At 55.3% G+C, this 14192-nt stretch overlaps 7 protein-coding genes across 7 annotated transcripts; 3 read left to right on the top strand and 4 right to left on the bottom strand.

Annotated features, from left to right (window-relative positions):
- Positions 1-807: 807 nt before the first annotated feature.
- On the bottom strand, positions 808-1383 carry C8A04DRAFT_14065 (uncharacterized protein; the record flags this gene model as incomplete). Its single annotated transcript, XM_062777951.1, has 2 exons — positions 808-1038; positions 1126-1383. The coding sequence occupies 2 exons, from the start codon at positions 1381-1383 to the stop codon at positions 808-810; spliced, it is 489 nt and encodes a 162-aa protein (XP_062634832.1).
- A 613-nt stretch (positions 1384-1996) lies between these two features.
- C8A04DRAFT_39071 (uncharacterized protein) lies at positions 1997-2551 on the top strand (the record flags this gene model as incomplete). The annotated part of the gene is made up of 1 exon (XM_062784451.1): positions 1997-2551. One exon carries the CDS (start codon positions 1997-1999, stop codon positions 2549-2551), a length of 555 nt encoding a protein of 184 aa, XP_062634831.1.
- A 144-nt stretch (positions 2552-2695) lies between these two features.
- Positions 2696-5113, bottom strand: C8A04DRAFT_14063 (uncharacterized protein; the record flags this gene model as incomplete). The annotated part of the gene is made up of 3 exons (XM_062777950.1): positions 2696-2818; positions 2858-3004; positions 3071-5113. 3 exons carry the CDS (start codon positions 5111-5113, stop codon positions 2696-2698), a joined length of 2313 nt encoding a protein of 770 aa, XP_062634830.1.
- Positions 5114-5780: 667 nt separating this feature from the next.
- C8A04DRAFT_30957 (uncharacterized protein) lies at positions 5781-6524 on the bottom strand (the record flags this gene model as incomplete). Its single annotated transcript, XM_062781584.1, has 1 exon — positions 5781-6524. One exon carries the CDS (start codon positions 6522-6524, stop codon positions 5781-5783), a length of 744 nt encoding a protein of 247 aa, XP_062634829.1.
- Positions 6525-7381: 857 nt separating this feature from the next.
- On the top strand, positions 7382-9005 carry C8A04DRAFT_14084 (putative amidoligase enzyme-domain-containing protein; the record flags this gene model as incomplete). Its single annotated transcript, XM_062777957.1, has 2 exons — positions 7382-7736; positions 7807-9005. 2 exons carry the CDS (start codon positions 7382-7384, stop codon positions 9003-9005), a joined length of 1554 nt encoding a protein of 517 aa, XP_062634828.1.
- Positions 9006-9360: 355 nt separating this feature from the next.
- On the bottom strand, positions 9361-11238 carry C8A04DRAFT_39069 (uncharacterized protein; the record flags this gene model as incomplete). The annotated part of the gene is made up of 6 exons (XM_062784450.1): positions 9361-9411; positions 9482-9628; positions 9698-10103; positions 10171-10846; positions 10912-10948; positions 11017-11238. The coding sequence occupies 6 exons, from the start codon at positions 11236-11238 to the stop codon at positions 9361-9363; spliced, it is 1539 nt and encodes a 512-aa protein (XP_062634827.1).
- Positions 11239-12730: 1492 nt separating this feature from the next.
- On the top strand, positions 12731-14183 carry C8A04DRAFT_39068 (uncharacterized protein; the record flags this gene model as incomplete). Its single annotated transcript, XM_062784449.1, has 2 exons — positions 12731-12802; positions 12912-14183. The coding sequence occupies 2 exons, from the start codon at positions 12731-12733 to the stop codon at positions 14181-14183; spliced, it is 1344 nt and encodes a 447-aa protein (XP_062634826.1).
- Positions 14184-14192: the final 9 nt, after the last annotated feature.

Here is a 14192-nt window from a genome sequence, read left to right as displayed (position 1 = left end):
GCCCGAGACCCATGCCTCAGTAGCCTTATTTCCGGAGCTGCTCGCGGCGCGAAATAATAGTTCCTTCAGATTAAGCTTCCGCGAGCGACGATCGTTTCACTACCGGTCCTAGCTCGAGAACACCCCCCCAATTCCGCGGTTTGGGCGAGTCATAATCGGTCTCAACGTCGTTAGCCGCGTATCACGTCGCAGAGTGCGCCGGAACGGCACCTCGCGATTTACGAAATCCGCCGGGGCGGCTCCATTTCCGGACGCGCGAACCCCGCTCTGGGCCCGCCACATTCGCCCCGCGCACGGATTTCTCCCTCTTCTACGCAGCCTGTCGCCCGACGATTTGGGTAAATCCGAAACCGCCGTCACGGGACGCCATTTTTGGCGAAAAAACCGGGGAGGCAGGAGACAGGTCAAGTGTTGGGTAACGCTCGGCATTCGTGTGGAGCGAAGTCGCTAGGCAATCACAGGGAAGAGAGTCGGTTGGTGCCAAGCAATGCACACATACATGTATGTACAGTCAGCGCGTTCGGTGCTCGGCGATTACCACAGCGGCACAGCCAGACGAGCCATTTGGCCAGACTGGGCAAAAGGTCCAGTTACTCCCAAACTAATAACATGCCCAAAATGGGAGAACGAATGCAAGTCAGCAGCCCCACCGGTCCATGTAGGGGATGCGATGCTAGATTTGGTGATAAAATACATGATGGAGGGCCCATGAGTCTTTCCTTCGACCAACTGCGCGGCGTCTCGTATGTTGCATTCGGCGGATGGAACTTGAGGGGACGCGGGGCGTACTGGATCGGCTTTTTGGCTTCATGGCCTTGGCCATCTGACACCTGCCCCTCGCTTCCCAAAGGCTAGGGCTAACCACCCAGCAATGAGGCACAAGCCACCGAGAGGTGTGACCGGGCCCATGAAGCGGAAGCGCTCCGTGTCGAGCGTCAGGGCATACAGGCTCCCGCTGAACATGACCGTGCCTGCAGTAAACAGCCCCCCTGCGATGGGGTTGTTGCTGGCGATCAGCAGGGCGATAGAATGAATAAGCTGCGCCGGAGTTAGGGGGTTAGCGGTGTTCTGTCGTCATCTCCCGAAACCTGTTGGGAAGCTAGATTCGGCACGAAAAGAATGAACGCGCGTAGGACCTGCCTGATATTGCGCCGCCGTCGACCAATTTGCCAACTTATTGGGGTCAGAAATGTGCTTCTTGAGCCCATGGGCGCCAAAGGCCCCAAGACCGACAGCGGTGGCGCCGAACACGGCACCCGTTTTCCACAAAAGACCGCTCATCGCGTCGGTTTCGTCGGCGTGGTCGGAGTTATTACCAATGTGTTCGGGTGAGTCAATAAGGCGATTTGTCGGAATTAAAGGCGAAGTTTCAGTTGCAGCCATACGTGCATCCAATGAAGACGATGTGAGGAAAGCAGAAACAATTCCGTCCGTAACGTCGATGTTCGTTGCATGTTGACCAAATCAGGTGCAGTCAAAATAAACATGATCTGTGGGCCATCTCACCAATAGGGGACGCTACCGACTACCCCAGCCAGCCAAAAAGCCAAGCCACCCGGTGCCACTCCCTGACTGTCAAGTCTCTTCGCCTCTTGTAATGTGCGGAGTAAAGTGAGGTCTTAAATCTAACCAAGGTGCCCATTAAAACCACGCTTCTTTCTACATCCTCGCTGTTATCGCCGTTGGAGGCGGGGACAGAACCACGCCTTGTTGGAGTTGTTTGTATCTTGCGTTTTTTTCACTCCTATTCTCGTCTAATTACACAAATCGCGAACGTCCCGCCCCCAACTCTTGATTGAACTTGATAATTAGGTACCCAGCTTCATTAATTCACAAGGTTTCGGGGTTAGGGTTAGCCTGAATGTATTTTTTTTTCTTGAAGTGGGGTTCACGAATTGGATCCCCCACGTCTCCCGCTTCCACACCATCATGGAAGCATCGGAACAACCGCAATTTCTGAACCGCCGCTGATTGCAACACGCCGACCACAAATAAAATGCCTCAAGTACCATCGACTAGCGATGTCACGCCGGGCGCCTTTGTCAACATTATTCTTAAAGCCGACCAACCGACCGGTCGCACGGTGCAGGGCACAGTGTCGCAACTGTTGACGCGCGGCAACCATCCCAGGGGAATCAAAGTGCGGCTCTCGGACGGCCGCGTGGGGAGAGTCCAGAGTCTAGCAGATGGCGTCTCTCATCAGGGATATACTAAGAACACCGATGCTGAGGACACAACACAGGCTACCTCACGCAGCGCAGCGGCCCCACAGTATGTCGACGCCAGGTACGACCAGGAGCAGCCCTCATCCTCTCAGCCAATTGGGTTAGAAGCGTACATCAAGCCCGCGAAGAAGCGCGGGAAAGGAGAAAACAAGCCCAGCGATGCTGCGGAGGCCACAACAGTATCGTTCTCCTCCCCTCCTCAAATGCCTGATCTCTCTGAGGAACAATCCCGCGAGAAGACAGACACAACGTGCCCCGTTTGTGGCGACTTCCGAGGCGACGAAGCCGCTCTGACACATCACGTACAATCTCACTTCGATGACTGAACGGTTGGGAACGGAATTGATGGCAGGCCGGAAGGAATCAAGATGTTATTAGGGCCTGTGTGTTGAAAGAAACCTCCTTTACACCATGAAATGCTCCCTGAGTTTCGTGTGCCACGTACCTCCTTCCAGCTATCGCATGGAAAGCTATGCTGGCTTTATCCCACTCACCGCCTTATTCACGTCGGCTTGCCTCATGGCCAAGTTGATCTCCCGCCAGGGGTAATCTTCGACTCCGTACACCTTCTGTCGACGCAACAGCACCACCCCCTCTCGAGCAGCCACCGTGGCGCCTGCGTTATTCCCGACTGGCTGCACGCCATCTTCCGCCTCAAATAACCGCTGATGCGCCCCAAACACCATTTGCCTCCTCCTCTTTTTCCAAGAACCCGTGCCCCAAGGCGCCCTCCGATCTTCATGATCCGAACCCATCACAGGCATCACGAGTTCAAGGTTCTGTGGTTCCGCCTGTAAGGCAGCGCCCCCCGTTTGTGTGTTTGCTCGAGGTAGCCAACCTTCGACCGTTTCCGGCTTCCCAGATGTCGCGGGATCGAACGGCTCAATGACCCATGCTCGGTCAAACCAACCTGGGAGGTGGGCTAAGCACGTGGGAACGGCGATGTAAGAGCGATTGCTAGGAGATGGAGTAAGGATGGCGGATCTAGCGTTGGAACCCTTGGGGAGGACAGGGACACGGCGAGGATTGGGTGTGAGAAGGTATAAACGGGGATCGAGAAGGGTGGTGAGGGCGAGGGCTAATTGTTTAACCACTTCTTGGTCATGGTCTGCGTCTCGAGGCCTGGCGTTGCCAGTGGCCGACGATAAGAGGACCAGCAATGATTGAGCGGCTGCGATCACAGACGGGCTAGTGAACGTTCCTAGCGTGCCATGCATCCACGTTACGGTTGATGTTTCCATCGCGGTCGGAAACTCCAAGAACCAATCCAGACCATTGTCGAGTGCCAAAGCTAGAAGATTGTGCCGAAGACTCTGTAGGGAGAGCGAGTGGCCAATTTCACTCCTGTTGCGGTCCATTTCACCTGTAACCCGTCGGATGACAGACTGAGTTGATACCTCGAGTGAGTCGAGCAATTGATCTGCGACGGTATCAAGCCCGTGTTCCTCGATTAGACGACCCGCCTGCTCCCGGGAACTGTCAGAGGCTTGTTGTGGACGAGACTCAAACAGAAGCAGGTCCAGCTCGATGTACTCCCTCGCGACAGCGGTAATAGAGCCTGGGCGAGGATCCGATAGTTCGTCATCGAGGACCCCTTGATCTGGGGCAATGGCCCAGGAAAGAACGGGCCCTTTGGTGGTGGGAATCCTGAGCATCTTGCCTGCCGTGACAAGAGGGGACAAGTCTCCAGCGGCCAAGACCAACAGGGAGAACTTCCAGATCACTTCTTCGACGCACAGAGCGCCATCGCCGGCATAATACAACGGGATACCGGCGGTGTTGAGGGCGATGGACATCAGGTCGCCCTTTTTCCAGCATTCCGACGCGAGGACACTCACAAGGTGCTGCATAGATGAAACCCTCGAGCCTCGGTCCGGCATAAGGAGTTGTATCCTGTTCCAGAGTTGACGCAGGGATGTTGGGCTGTTATTGGATTGCATGAGGTTTTGCTGGAAAAGTGGCGGGGCGGGTTCAAGTTCAAGCAGGTACAGGCCAAGGTAGTGGATGAACCGAAACTCAAAAGACAAGACTTCTCCGTTGGCCCCAAAACACAGAAAAAGGGGATTGTTGATCTTCTGGTGCTTCATCATGCGGGACTCGTGAGCGCACCAGGCTCGACTGTACCACCGTGCGTTGAGCATCTTCAAAGCAAACGGTTTCACCGCTGCTAGAATCTTGGGCTCGAGCTTTTGTGACTCGCGAGGGAAGTACTCGTCGATAAAGCGGCTTCTTTCTTCCCCGACCAATCCGCGATGTTTTACATCGTCTGACATTGACTGATAGAACCGCGCAAAGGCTCCCCCGGCTGCCTCCTCATCGGAAGTAAGCTGCACGTCTTCCAGGAGAATCGCGACCCGGCGAGCAGAGCGATAGATGAGGTCCATGGCTCCAAGGTGAGCAATTATGTCGGCCCCGTCGGTTTGGTTGATACACAGTTTGTCTAGCCATACAAGCGATTCCACGTCGGGGCTCTCTCGGAGAGATTCAAGACTCAGTACTGCTTTCATCATGCGTTCCGAAATTTCCCACCCGGGAGAAACAGGCGTGGCGGCGGGAGGGAGTGGCCAGTCGGTTTTGTGCCAACAGTAACTGATAGCAACAAACGAAGATGCCCTGGGAGCCGACGTGGAGCATATCATCCGGAGATTTAACTTAGCCACCGCATCCTCCTTGGGTCTAAATTCTCTGGCAACGTCTGGATTCAGTCGTTCAAGCTGTGTGATAATTGTGGCTGCTCTGGCCCTACTATCACTCCCGTGTATGGCTTGGTTGGCTTGTTGGAGGATTGCAAGCTTTTCGGTGTCTGGAAGCAGGACCAGGCGCTGGCGGAGAGGAGCGAGCACCGTAGAGGTGACCCGTTCGGCATACCGGTCCTCGTCTGTCTTCATTATACCCTTTTCTGCCCATAATTAGTAGTCAGCTCGTTACAAAGGTCAAGTCAGATGGGTATGAGGCTAATAACTAACTTTGCAATTTTGATCTTTGGGAGGGGCGGGGGCTGTATTAGTTTGTCCTATTCAGAGTCAGGTTGTGGAAGTTCTCGGAACGAAAACAGAAAGAGCTGGGACAGGAAAGGTCATGAAATAGCATGAATGCGGGGGTCTGCGGCTGAACTATTGCCTTGACGATGTTGCTCCGATAGGCTGTGGGTGTAATGTGCCAAGGCAGACTTTGCCCTAACTTTGGGTACGGCTTGGCGGCCTCAAAAACCAAGGGCGTGAGAATCCAAGTCTACCAAGTAGAAAACCGAGAAAACAGTATACAAGTCTGCAAGCAGCAGGGAAAAACATATAATTATTTCACCGCAAGAACGAAGTGAACAAGAGAAGATAAGAGAGGTAGAGATGGCGCTGAAATAGGGAGCTAAAGAAAAGGAGATGCATTGGGATTGGGATTCCGAGCAGCATGTTGGCTTACAGTTACACAAAGGGACGTCACACGTAGGGACCTGATGTCGGTAAACTAGTTGTATTTGTGTTCTTTGCGTACGGTGGGAACATGAAAACCAGAACTCCCACCACCATCGTTTCTATGCTACCTTCTCCCATAAATAACCTAGTTGGGCGGAATGGGAACTGGGATAAAGGCGGTGCGCCTATCTTCCCCAACCTTGACGTTGATGCTCTGAAAATCAAACTTCTCCTGGATCTCCTCGTAGCTGCTCGCGCTGATGATAGCAACTTGCACATTACCCAGGTTCGTGCCCTGGGGGATATCCTCGAAGAACCCCCGCACCCGGGGCACGCTAGCGGAGCGGACACCCGGGCCGAGGATCGTCTTGACCTCGTTCATCACGGCCGGCGTGGACTTGTCAAGGGCGAGGACGTACGACCGATCCTCCTCAGCAAAGGAAGCCCATTTCAGCCAGTGTTCCTGCATGAGAGCGTCCCTGCGTGCCTGCGCCTGCACCTCGGCGGGATCAACCGGCGCATCCGGGTTAGGGGCGGCCGAGTTCGTAGCTGAAGTGCGGTTGGCGTTAGAGGCGGGGTTTGAAGTTGCAGCCCGGTTAGCGTTGCCTGTAGAGTTGGACGGGCCAGTGCGGTTTGCATTGGCGTTTTGGCTAGAAGCCGCCGCTCTGTTGGGAGTCTGACTCTGGGGCGGGTTGGTGTTAGCAGTCCGGTTGGAACTCGGCGTCCCGCTAGAAGCTGCGTTTCTGTTCGCGCTGGTCGAGGCCCTATTCGTGTTCTGAGTTTGACTTGAGGCGGCAGGACGTGATGTGTTCGAACTCGTGTTGGTACTCGTGTTGCCCTGTGGCGCAGCCGCAGGGCGTGTAGTGCGTGTAGGGCCAGTTCCGGACATTGTGAGTATGGTAACCCGGTTAAGTCTTGCTAAGACGGAGAATTTTCCTTGTCGGGGATAGAGTAGAGAGGAAAATAGATATTAAAATGGATCAAGAAGTGTGCGAGATGTGTTCCGATCGATGATTGATTGATGATAGAGCTAATTAGGTGTGGATTGAGGGGGGTTTAATAAAGTTTGTTCACGAGCATAGAGGACGGATTTTTAGCGCTAGCGTGATATTCGTCTCATTATCCACCTTACGGTGTTGCCTGCAATTGCTGCTATGGTTTCAATTCCAAGACCAAGGTGAGAAGGGTTTCTCGCTAACGGAGTGAAACCGGGCGGCCATGGGATCGGAGAGTCCGAATGCGCCGCGTCCCACGGGCCACGACCCGGCCGCGCAGAGTCCGAATCAGAACTATTAAGTGCCGGGAACCCCCGAAACTTTAAGTGCGAACGTCAGGCAATGGATAGTCATTCGGACTATGATAAATAGTGCGATTGCCGAAGTGGGAGCCTGGTGAATATACAGAGTCACTACTGTAGCATCTCCCTTTACGCCTAAGGTCGCGACCATTTGTAAAACAAGGGGTATTTGAGGAAAGGCGAAGAAACCGAGCTACACAGACACAAACTTGAGGGCCTGCTTGGCTGCTCCAATCTCCTTCCCCAAAACTCAATATGGAACATGGAATCAATCTGGTTTCCCGTTTTCTTATAATTATAAAGCACCCTGGAGTTGTGGATTCGATGTCTCTCGCTGCCTTCAACTTTGTTCCATCAAAGTACATAATTATTTCCGCAAAAATTTTCGCCCTTTTTTCAATCCTCTACAAAACCTTGTTCCATCCAACAGCACCCGTTGATCATTGAAGATGAGCGGCCCTGGAAACAACGCGACACGTGCGGCGGCCCCGGCTGGACCGAAGCCGCTCTTTGGCGTTGAGATTGAGGTTTATGTTCGGCTTCTCCCGGCCGCGGAGGCTCGGGTGGACCGCATGGGCAACGAAGATGCTTTCAATACTCCGGATTACTGGCTGGACTGGGATACTACCTTTGACAACGACACGCGCGATCATCGGAGACTCGAAGCACAGAGGTTCCGCACTTGCAAAGCGATCAAGGGAATCATCGACGCAACCTTGGGGCCGAGGAATGGGTGGAAGTGCGAATCGGATGCGAGCTTAAGGGAATGGGAGCTTCGAGACCCCCCCCATGCCCGGAAGTGGTGTAAGTGTTTTCTTATGCGGTGATCATGTTAATTATATTATATGGTTACACTAATTCACAAACCAATTAGATGGTGTCGAGATCATCTCACCGCCAATGTCGGTGGGGAAGAGGTGGCAGTCGGAAATTCAAAACGTTTTCACGGCCCTCGGCGAGTACTTTGACTTTTGGACAAACAAGTGCTGTTCGTGCCACGTCCATGTCTCGCCAGGGCCGACCAGGGATAACTCTTATTCCCTCCCGCAGCTTGTGAAGCGGGCCAAGGCTGCGTACTTTTGGGAGTCTGCGCTCTTTCAACTGATGCCCGGTGAGCGCCGGATGAATCGGTACGCGTACCCTAACCACCATTATGTGCTCCGCGCGGAATACGCGTCCACCTTCCGAAATGGCTGGGACGGTGTGTTTTCTGGCCTTGAGGGTATGGCGACCAGCGGTAAGGATGCCTTTGTATACCACATGAAAAATGGGTCCAACCCGACCCGGTACATGTCTACCAACTTCGACCCCGTCAACAAGTACGGCACCGTCGAGCTCCGTCGTCAAGCCGGTGCCGCCTCGCCTCAGACTGTGATCCGCCGCGTGTTGCTCGCCCTCACCCTCCACATCAGCGCGATGCGGTACGACTTCGATGGGGTTAGGAACCGACGGACCCGTCCCGACGGCGAAGAGCTCATCAAGGAACTCGCCGGCTGCATCAAGAAGCTCCCCAAGACGTGCCACGGCTCGCGCTTCGTTGGCTGGCTCAAGTGGTGCCGAGAGTCGTACAACACGGAAGATGAGATGGATACGGACAACGTCTTCTCGGAGAAGGAGATCAACCAGCAGGAAAGGAAGATGCGCCGAGGCGATGACGTGGTCCCCCTCGCCCCCGGTGAGGCAGCACCACGGCGCCGGGCTGCCCCGTCTCACCAGACCACCCTTCCTGAACGCCCCGCCGGTTCCCGCCCGCCGCGGAACACCAACAGCAACACGACTGGTAATAGTACTGGCAACGGTGCCTCACGCGCGACGGCGGGCACGGCGGGCACGGCTCGGCCGACTAACTCGTCCACCACTCGCCCTGCTGCGTCGTCTTCTACCACTCGTCCATCTGCCTCTCGTACCAATAATACGTCCACTTCCAACAACACCGCCAATGCTTCTGCCTCCCGCACTAGCAACGGTGCAGGCCGGGGTCAGGGCCAGGAGCAAGGTCCTCGTCCCCTGCAACGCCAACGGACGGAGCGTGCGAGGGCCGATGAGACCACGACTCGCCGTGTCCAGTCGTGAGGACGGGTAGATAACTTGCACAATGATCATTAAATTGGGGCCTGTATCCGTTGGGTGGACCAAGGTCAGCCTTCAGAAACAGTTCAACAAAGGGACAAGTACTGCAGTAGTAGGCTGGCACTCCTGTGGATGTTTGGCCCGGGAACATGGACTCTGATATCTGCAAATGGTTTGGGTGTGGAAAGCCCCATGGTTACCGGCTACAGCGAAGCCAGAGTAGACAGCGTAAGGGATTGCAAGCAGCAAGTACGGGAAATAAATATCATCATTTGTTTTAGCTCTGAACTTGAAAATCGCGATTTCACCGGGTGGTATGCTGTGCACTCTCGCCCGCAACGCCACAGCACGCCTTTTGTCACAGGGAAACCTTCCTGAAGAGTAGTGACTTTGACGGATCAGGAATAGACTGGAATATTCGGTTAGCGAAGCGAACTATGCATTGCACATAGTATCATGGGAGGAAGGGCTAAACTCACGCTGGCGCCAAAGTTGAGGTTGGGGAACCGTTCGGTCACACCATCGGGGAGTTTCACATCGTAATTAAGAACGAAATTGGCAAGCACCATTTTGATCTCATTAGCCGCAAAGAAGCGCCCGGGGCAAGCGTGGCGACCGAAACCAAACTATGAAGCTGTTAGTACCGGAAATTTCGAAGTGAGGTGCGATAAAGCCAAAGGATCAAGGTCACGTACAGTGAGCGCCTCGGCGCTGACAGACACAAACTGGTTTCGAGCCGCCCCTTCAACCTCACCAGAAGCGCGGGCCTCCTCGCGCAGGCGGGCGAAACGCCAGGGGTCAAACTTGTCAGCGTTGGGGAAGACTCGCTCGTCGAGGCCGACCGCTGCGGCGGGAACCTCAATCACAACACCGGCGGGAATGACCTGGCCGTTGGAAAGGGTGAATGTCTTGTTTACTTTGCGTTGGAAGGTCGACGCGCCGGCCGGGTACAGCCGCATAGTTTCTTTGATGAAGCTGTCCATCTTCTTCATAGACTGCAACGCTGGGCTTGTGAATACCCCATTGCTATCAGCCAAGACTGTGCGAATCTCCTCACGGAGCTCCGGGATGTATTCGGGGTGGGCAGCTATTGAGTAAAACCTGTGTCACATGATTAGTGTCAGCCATCATCTCTAAAGCGCACAAGTTGTTAAATACGAGGACGTACACGTTCGTTGCTGTTAGGGTAGTAGTGTGGATGGCGGCGAACGAGAGTCCAAGCTGAGTCCTGGCGAGTCTTTCAGTCGTGAGCTGCCGAAATTTACCCTGACCATCGATCAACCATTGCAGCATATCGTCGGGCTTTTCGTGATCCGGCAAGGCGCGGCGGGCAGCAACGACGGGGCGCATAAACTTGTCGGCCTGGACTAGGCGCTCATCGAGTCTCCTGACCTCTGGGATACGGTTGCCAATAAAGAGGCGGAACAAGGGACGGACAGCGTCCAGGGCACGCCGAGCCTCCATCAGCTCAATCGTGTAGTTGATGGCGGCATCAAGGTATTCCTCGGAGCGGCTCAGCTCGGGGCCAATAAAGATCCGGCCCGAAACAAGGGCAACGATACGAAGAAGTTTGCGATTGATGTTGATAGGAGTCCAGTCGTCGCAGGGGGGAAGCTCGTTGCGAATGGAATCCTCGACCTCTTCAGCAATCGCGGGGTTCAGGCGTGCCAGAGAGGGTGTCAGGCTGGTCTTGATTGTGTGGGGGACGAGGGTCTCGCCGAGCGGGAGCTTGGTGTACTTGGCGTGCATCGACTGAGAAATGGCGTCGTCGAAACTGACTACATCATCCGGAAGCTTTCGAAGCTCGCCTAGAAAATTGTTTGGGATGACGATGACGGTGAACTCTGGTTCTGCGTTAGCTACGCTTGCTTGTGCTTGATTTTGCGCATGGGTGCCTGTTTGCACGTACTGTTGGGCGTCACAATCCTGAAGACACTGTTTTTGAACTGAGTGTTTGCTATTAGCGGAATGAACGTCACACCCGCGCAGAAAATAGCACACCGTCAACACTCACCTTCTTGTACCCTTCGCCGTATAACTCCAAGGCCCGGGTGAGATAGGCCACTCTCCTCTTCTCATCGCCGCCGAGTTCTTGTCCCACGACGGGAATGTGAGCTAGCGGGCTCCGGCTTGTGACATGTTGAAGGACGAGCACTACGGCGAGAATAGCGAGTGTCGGTACGATGAGGGGCAGCCGGGCGCCGATCGCCTCTGATATGGCTTGCACTCCTGCCATGATGTCTCGCTCAGTTGTTGTCACTGATAAGTTGCGGATCGGATGGACAAGAACTCCCGACAAGTAGGGGAACACGAACCGGTATGAGTGGGCGACGTTCCTTTATAAATCCTGCCCGGACTTCGTACTCGGTGTGACGGTGTCTCGTACTCGGGGCTTCGGTGGGTGCTCCAGTTTCCTCAGGGAAATCCATCCTGTTTGGTGGGTCGGTTCGGTTGATCCGGGATGAGGGGATCCGTAGCAGCGATTGTCCCGTCTTGACCCTGGCCGCCGAGCCCGCCCATGACGCGGGTTTGAGACGAACACGGACCCACTGCGGACCTCTCGTCGAACCTGCGGCCCTTTTAAAATCCTCGGCCTTGCCCTTGGAGGCCTTCACCGGCAAACCGGCCAGTCAAGCGTGAGTTCCAAGTCCAGCTGCCGTTTCCCGATAGGAAGGTACGGCACAATCGAGGCCAAGCCGGGAAATTAAGCGTCGATCGCAGCGGGCACACAAATGGGGCTGGCGGGCCTTACACTAGTATACAGGTTGCAATGGGGGGAAGCGATCTGGATTCGTACTGTGGTACAAACAACGGCAACCATTGTGGAAGCATGGATTGAGCCGTTTTCCAGATTGTTCCTCGACGGTTGGGTGGAGTGACACGACAGATGCGAGCCTAAAGTGCCACTGTCGGCAAACAACAGATAGACTTCACATCCTGGTTGTGCACGTTGGTCCCCTGATAATTCACGAGAGGACGACGATCGGGAGGGAGAGAAAGCAAGCAAGTCAAGGGCGGGGAAGGTCGGCAGGTCGGTCAACGAAGGAAAGTTTAGCGGGGAACCACCAACCATCCACGCATGAAGACATAAATGCGGGCTCGGCCAGAGTCTTCGCATCCATTGCGTTAGGAAGGGTCGAAAAAGCCACAACTCACCGATGAGCCAAGTGCTTCCCCAGGCTGTGCTGGTGGTTCCACCAAATCGATCTGCCGGGGCGGTTTCGGATCGTGCCATCATTGGGCACAAGCTCCACAACCAAACGGCTTCGACGTCGAACGCGCTTGCCAAGCGACGGGAATCCGAGCCCCAGCTGCTGCAAGATTTCATCACCACGGAATGAAAAGAGAGTCGGTCTGGGACTCCTCGGGGTCCCAATTATTCCCGAGGCCGAGCTCCTCACCGGGATGATCAACCGTAACTTCACGTTAGACTGTGACTGCGTGTCGAACGTGCCTCCGGAAGGAGTTTTTCGTGGCAAGTTGCACGCAACTGCATCGGTGGAGCGGGATCGAATGCAACGCCTGCAGAGCAGGTTATGCACCGCAGAAAGCCATCGACCCACCCGAAATTGTCCCCTCGGGCCCCGTTCATTGGCTGGAAGTGACACGCAAAGAGATCCTGACCCCACAAATTTCTGACTTGACACAACGCGGCGGAGACCAGCAACGCAACCTTCGGGCTCGCTTTCGCTTCCAAGCTCCTCAGGTGCCCGGCTCGCAATTCGACAATGGCGCGGCTTCGTTTGGGCTATACCAAATCACGCACTGGTTGTTTGAGGTGTAAGCAGCGCAGGGTCAAGGTACGCGTATAATTCCCCTCGTTTCTTTGTGCCCAGAGCTTTGAGCAAAGGACGCGAAAAGAGATTGCAAAACGAGACCGAAGCGCGGCAAAAACTGACAACGGCCAAGTGCGACGAGACGAGGCCCTCATGCAAGGCGTGCCTCCGACATGGCATTGAGTGCAGCCTCTCGACCCAGACAAACGCTCACTCCCCGGGCGCTAGCTCTATCGCTGCCGGGACGCCGCCACCCGCACCTTCTCCCCAACTACCGCCTTCCCGAAGGAATAGGACAAGACCAATCAACCCACAACCGCCAACATCCGGCCCGCCGCCACCAGAAAATGGCCCGGAAACCGGCCCGTCCCCGAGCGCGTCCGCCCTTACTCCCGCCGTCGCCGACTCTCCCGCGACAAACACATCCGACCCATTTCCTTACCTCACCAAGCTAGCCAACGGCCTTCCCGAAGATGATACAACGGACTGGGTCCCCGACCTCGAACTGCTCCATCATTTTATAACGTCTACGTACTCGACGTTTCTCCTCGACCCAGCGAGGCCGGAGACTGGACGCCTCTGGCAGGTTGTAGCACCGAAGCTGGCGTTTGTTCACGTCTTCTTGCTTCACCAGATGTTGGCGGTTGGGGGGTACCACCTCGCCTACCTACATCCGGAAAACCGCCAGGCTTACTCACTACGGGCTTCGCAGCATCAGAATGCCGGAATTCGGCGTATGCGGCTGGCATTGTCGGAGCTCTCGCCCGACAACTGCCACGCCTTGTTTGCATCGTCGTCCCTCCTGTTCATTGGCGCTCTCGCTGCCTCATCGACAAACCGCGAGGCCGCCGCGCCGACCATTGATGAGCTCGTGGATGTTCTCATATTGGTGAAGGGGGTGGGCACCGTATTGTTCTCATCGCAAGATTTGTTGCGCTCTGGCCCGCTTTCGGCGTTGCTGACGCAAACTGGCTGCGCGGAGCAGCCTAACCCTGCTTTGGATCGGGTCGTGCTGGCTGTGGGGGATTTCCTGGTGGAAATTGCCGAGACAGAGACAGACGACCGTGTCCGGGCTATTGTGCACACGGACGCGTATCGTTTGGTGTCGGCTATCCGTGAGTCATTCGTCAAGGTGTCTGGGCCGGAGTACCGCGTAGTAGCGGCGTGGCCCATCCAGACGTCCGACGACCTGATACCCATGCTGAGACAGCGTAATCAGGCTGCTCTGGCGCTCCTATCATATTACTGCGTGGTGCTCCACGCGGCCGAAATGCAGGGGTATTGGTTCATGGAGGGATGGGCTGCAGGCGTCATTCAAGACATCGCCAAGGTTATGACGGGCCCGTACAAGAAACATTCTGCATGGGCATTGGGGTGGATCACGGGCCACGCGGTAATGGGGTAAACTGGAGTG

The sequence above is a fragment of the Dichotomopilus funicola genome (genome assembly GCF_033296635.1).
Source record: "Dichotomopilus funicola strain CBS 141.50 unplaced genomic scaffold C8A04scaffold_58, whole genome shotgun sequence".
In the NCBI taxonomy this organism is placed as follows: domain Eukaryota; kingdom Fungi; phylum Ascomycota; class Sordariomycetes; order Sordariales; family Chaetomiaceae; genus Dichotomopilus; species Dichotomopilus funicola.
This window is presented reverse-complemented; position numbering and strand designations above follow the sequence as displayed.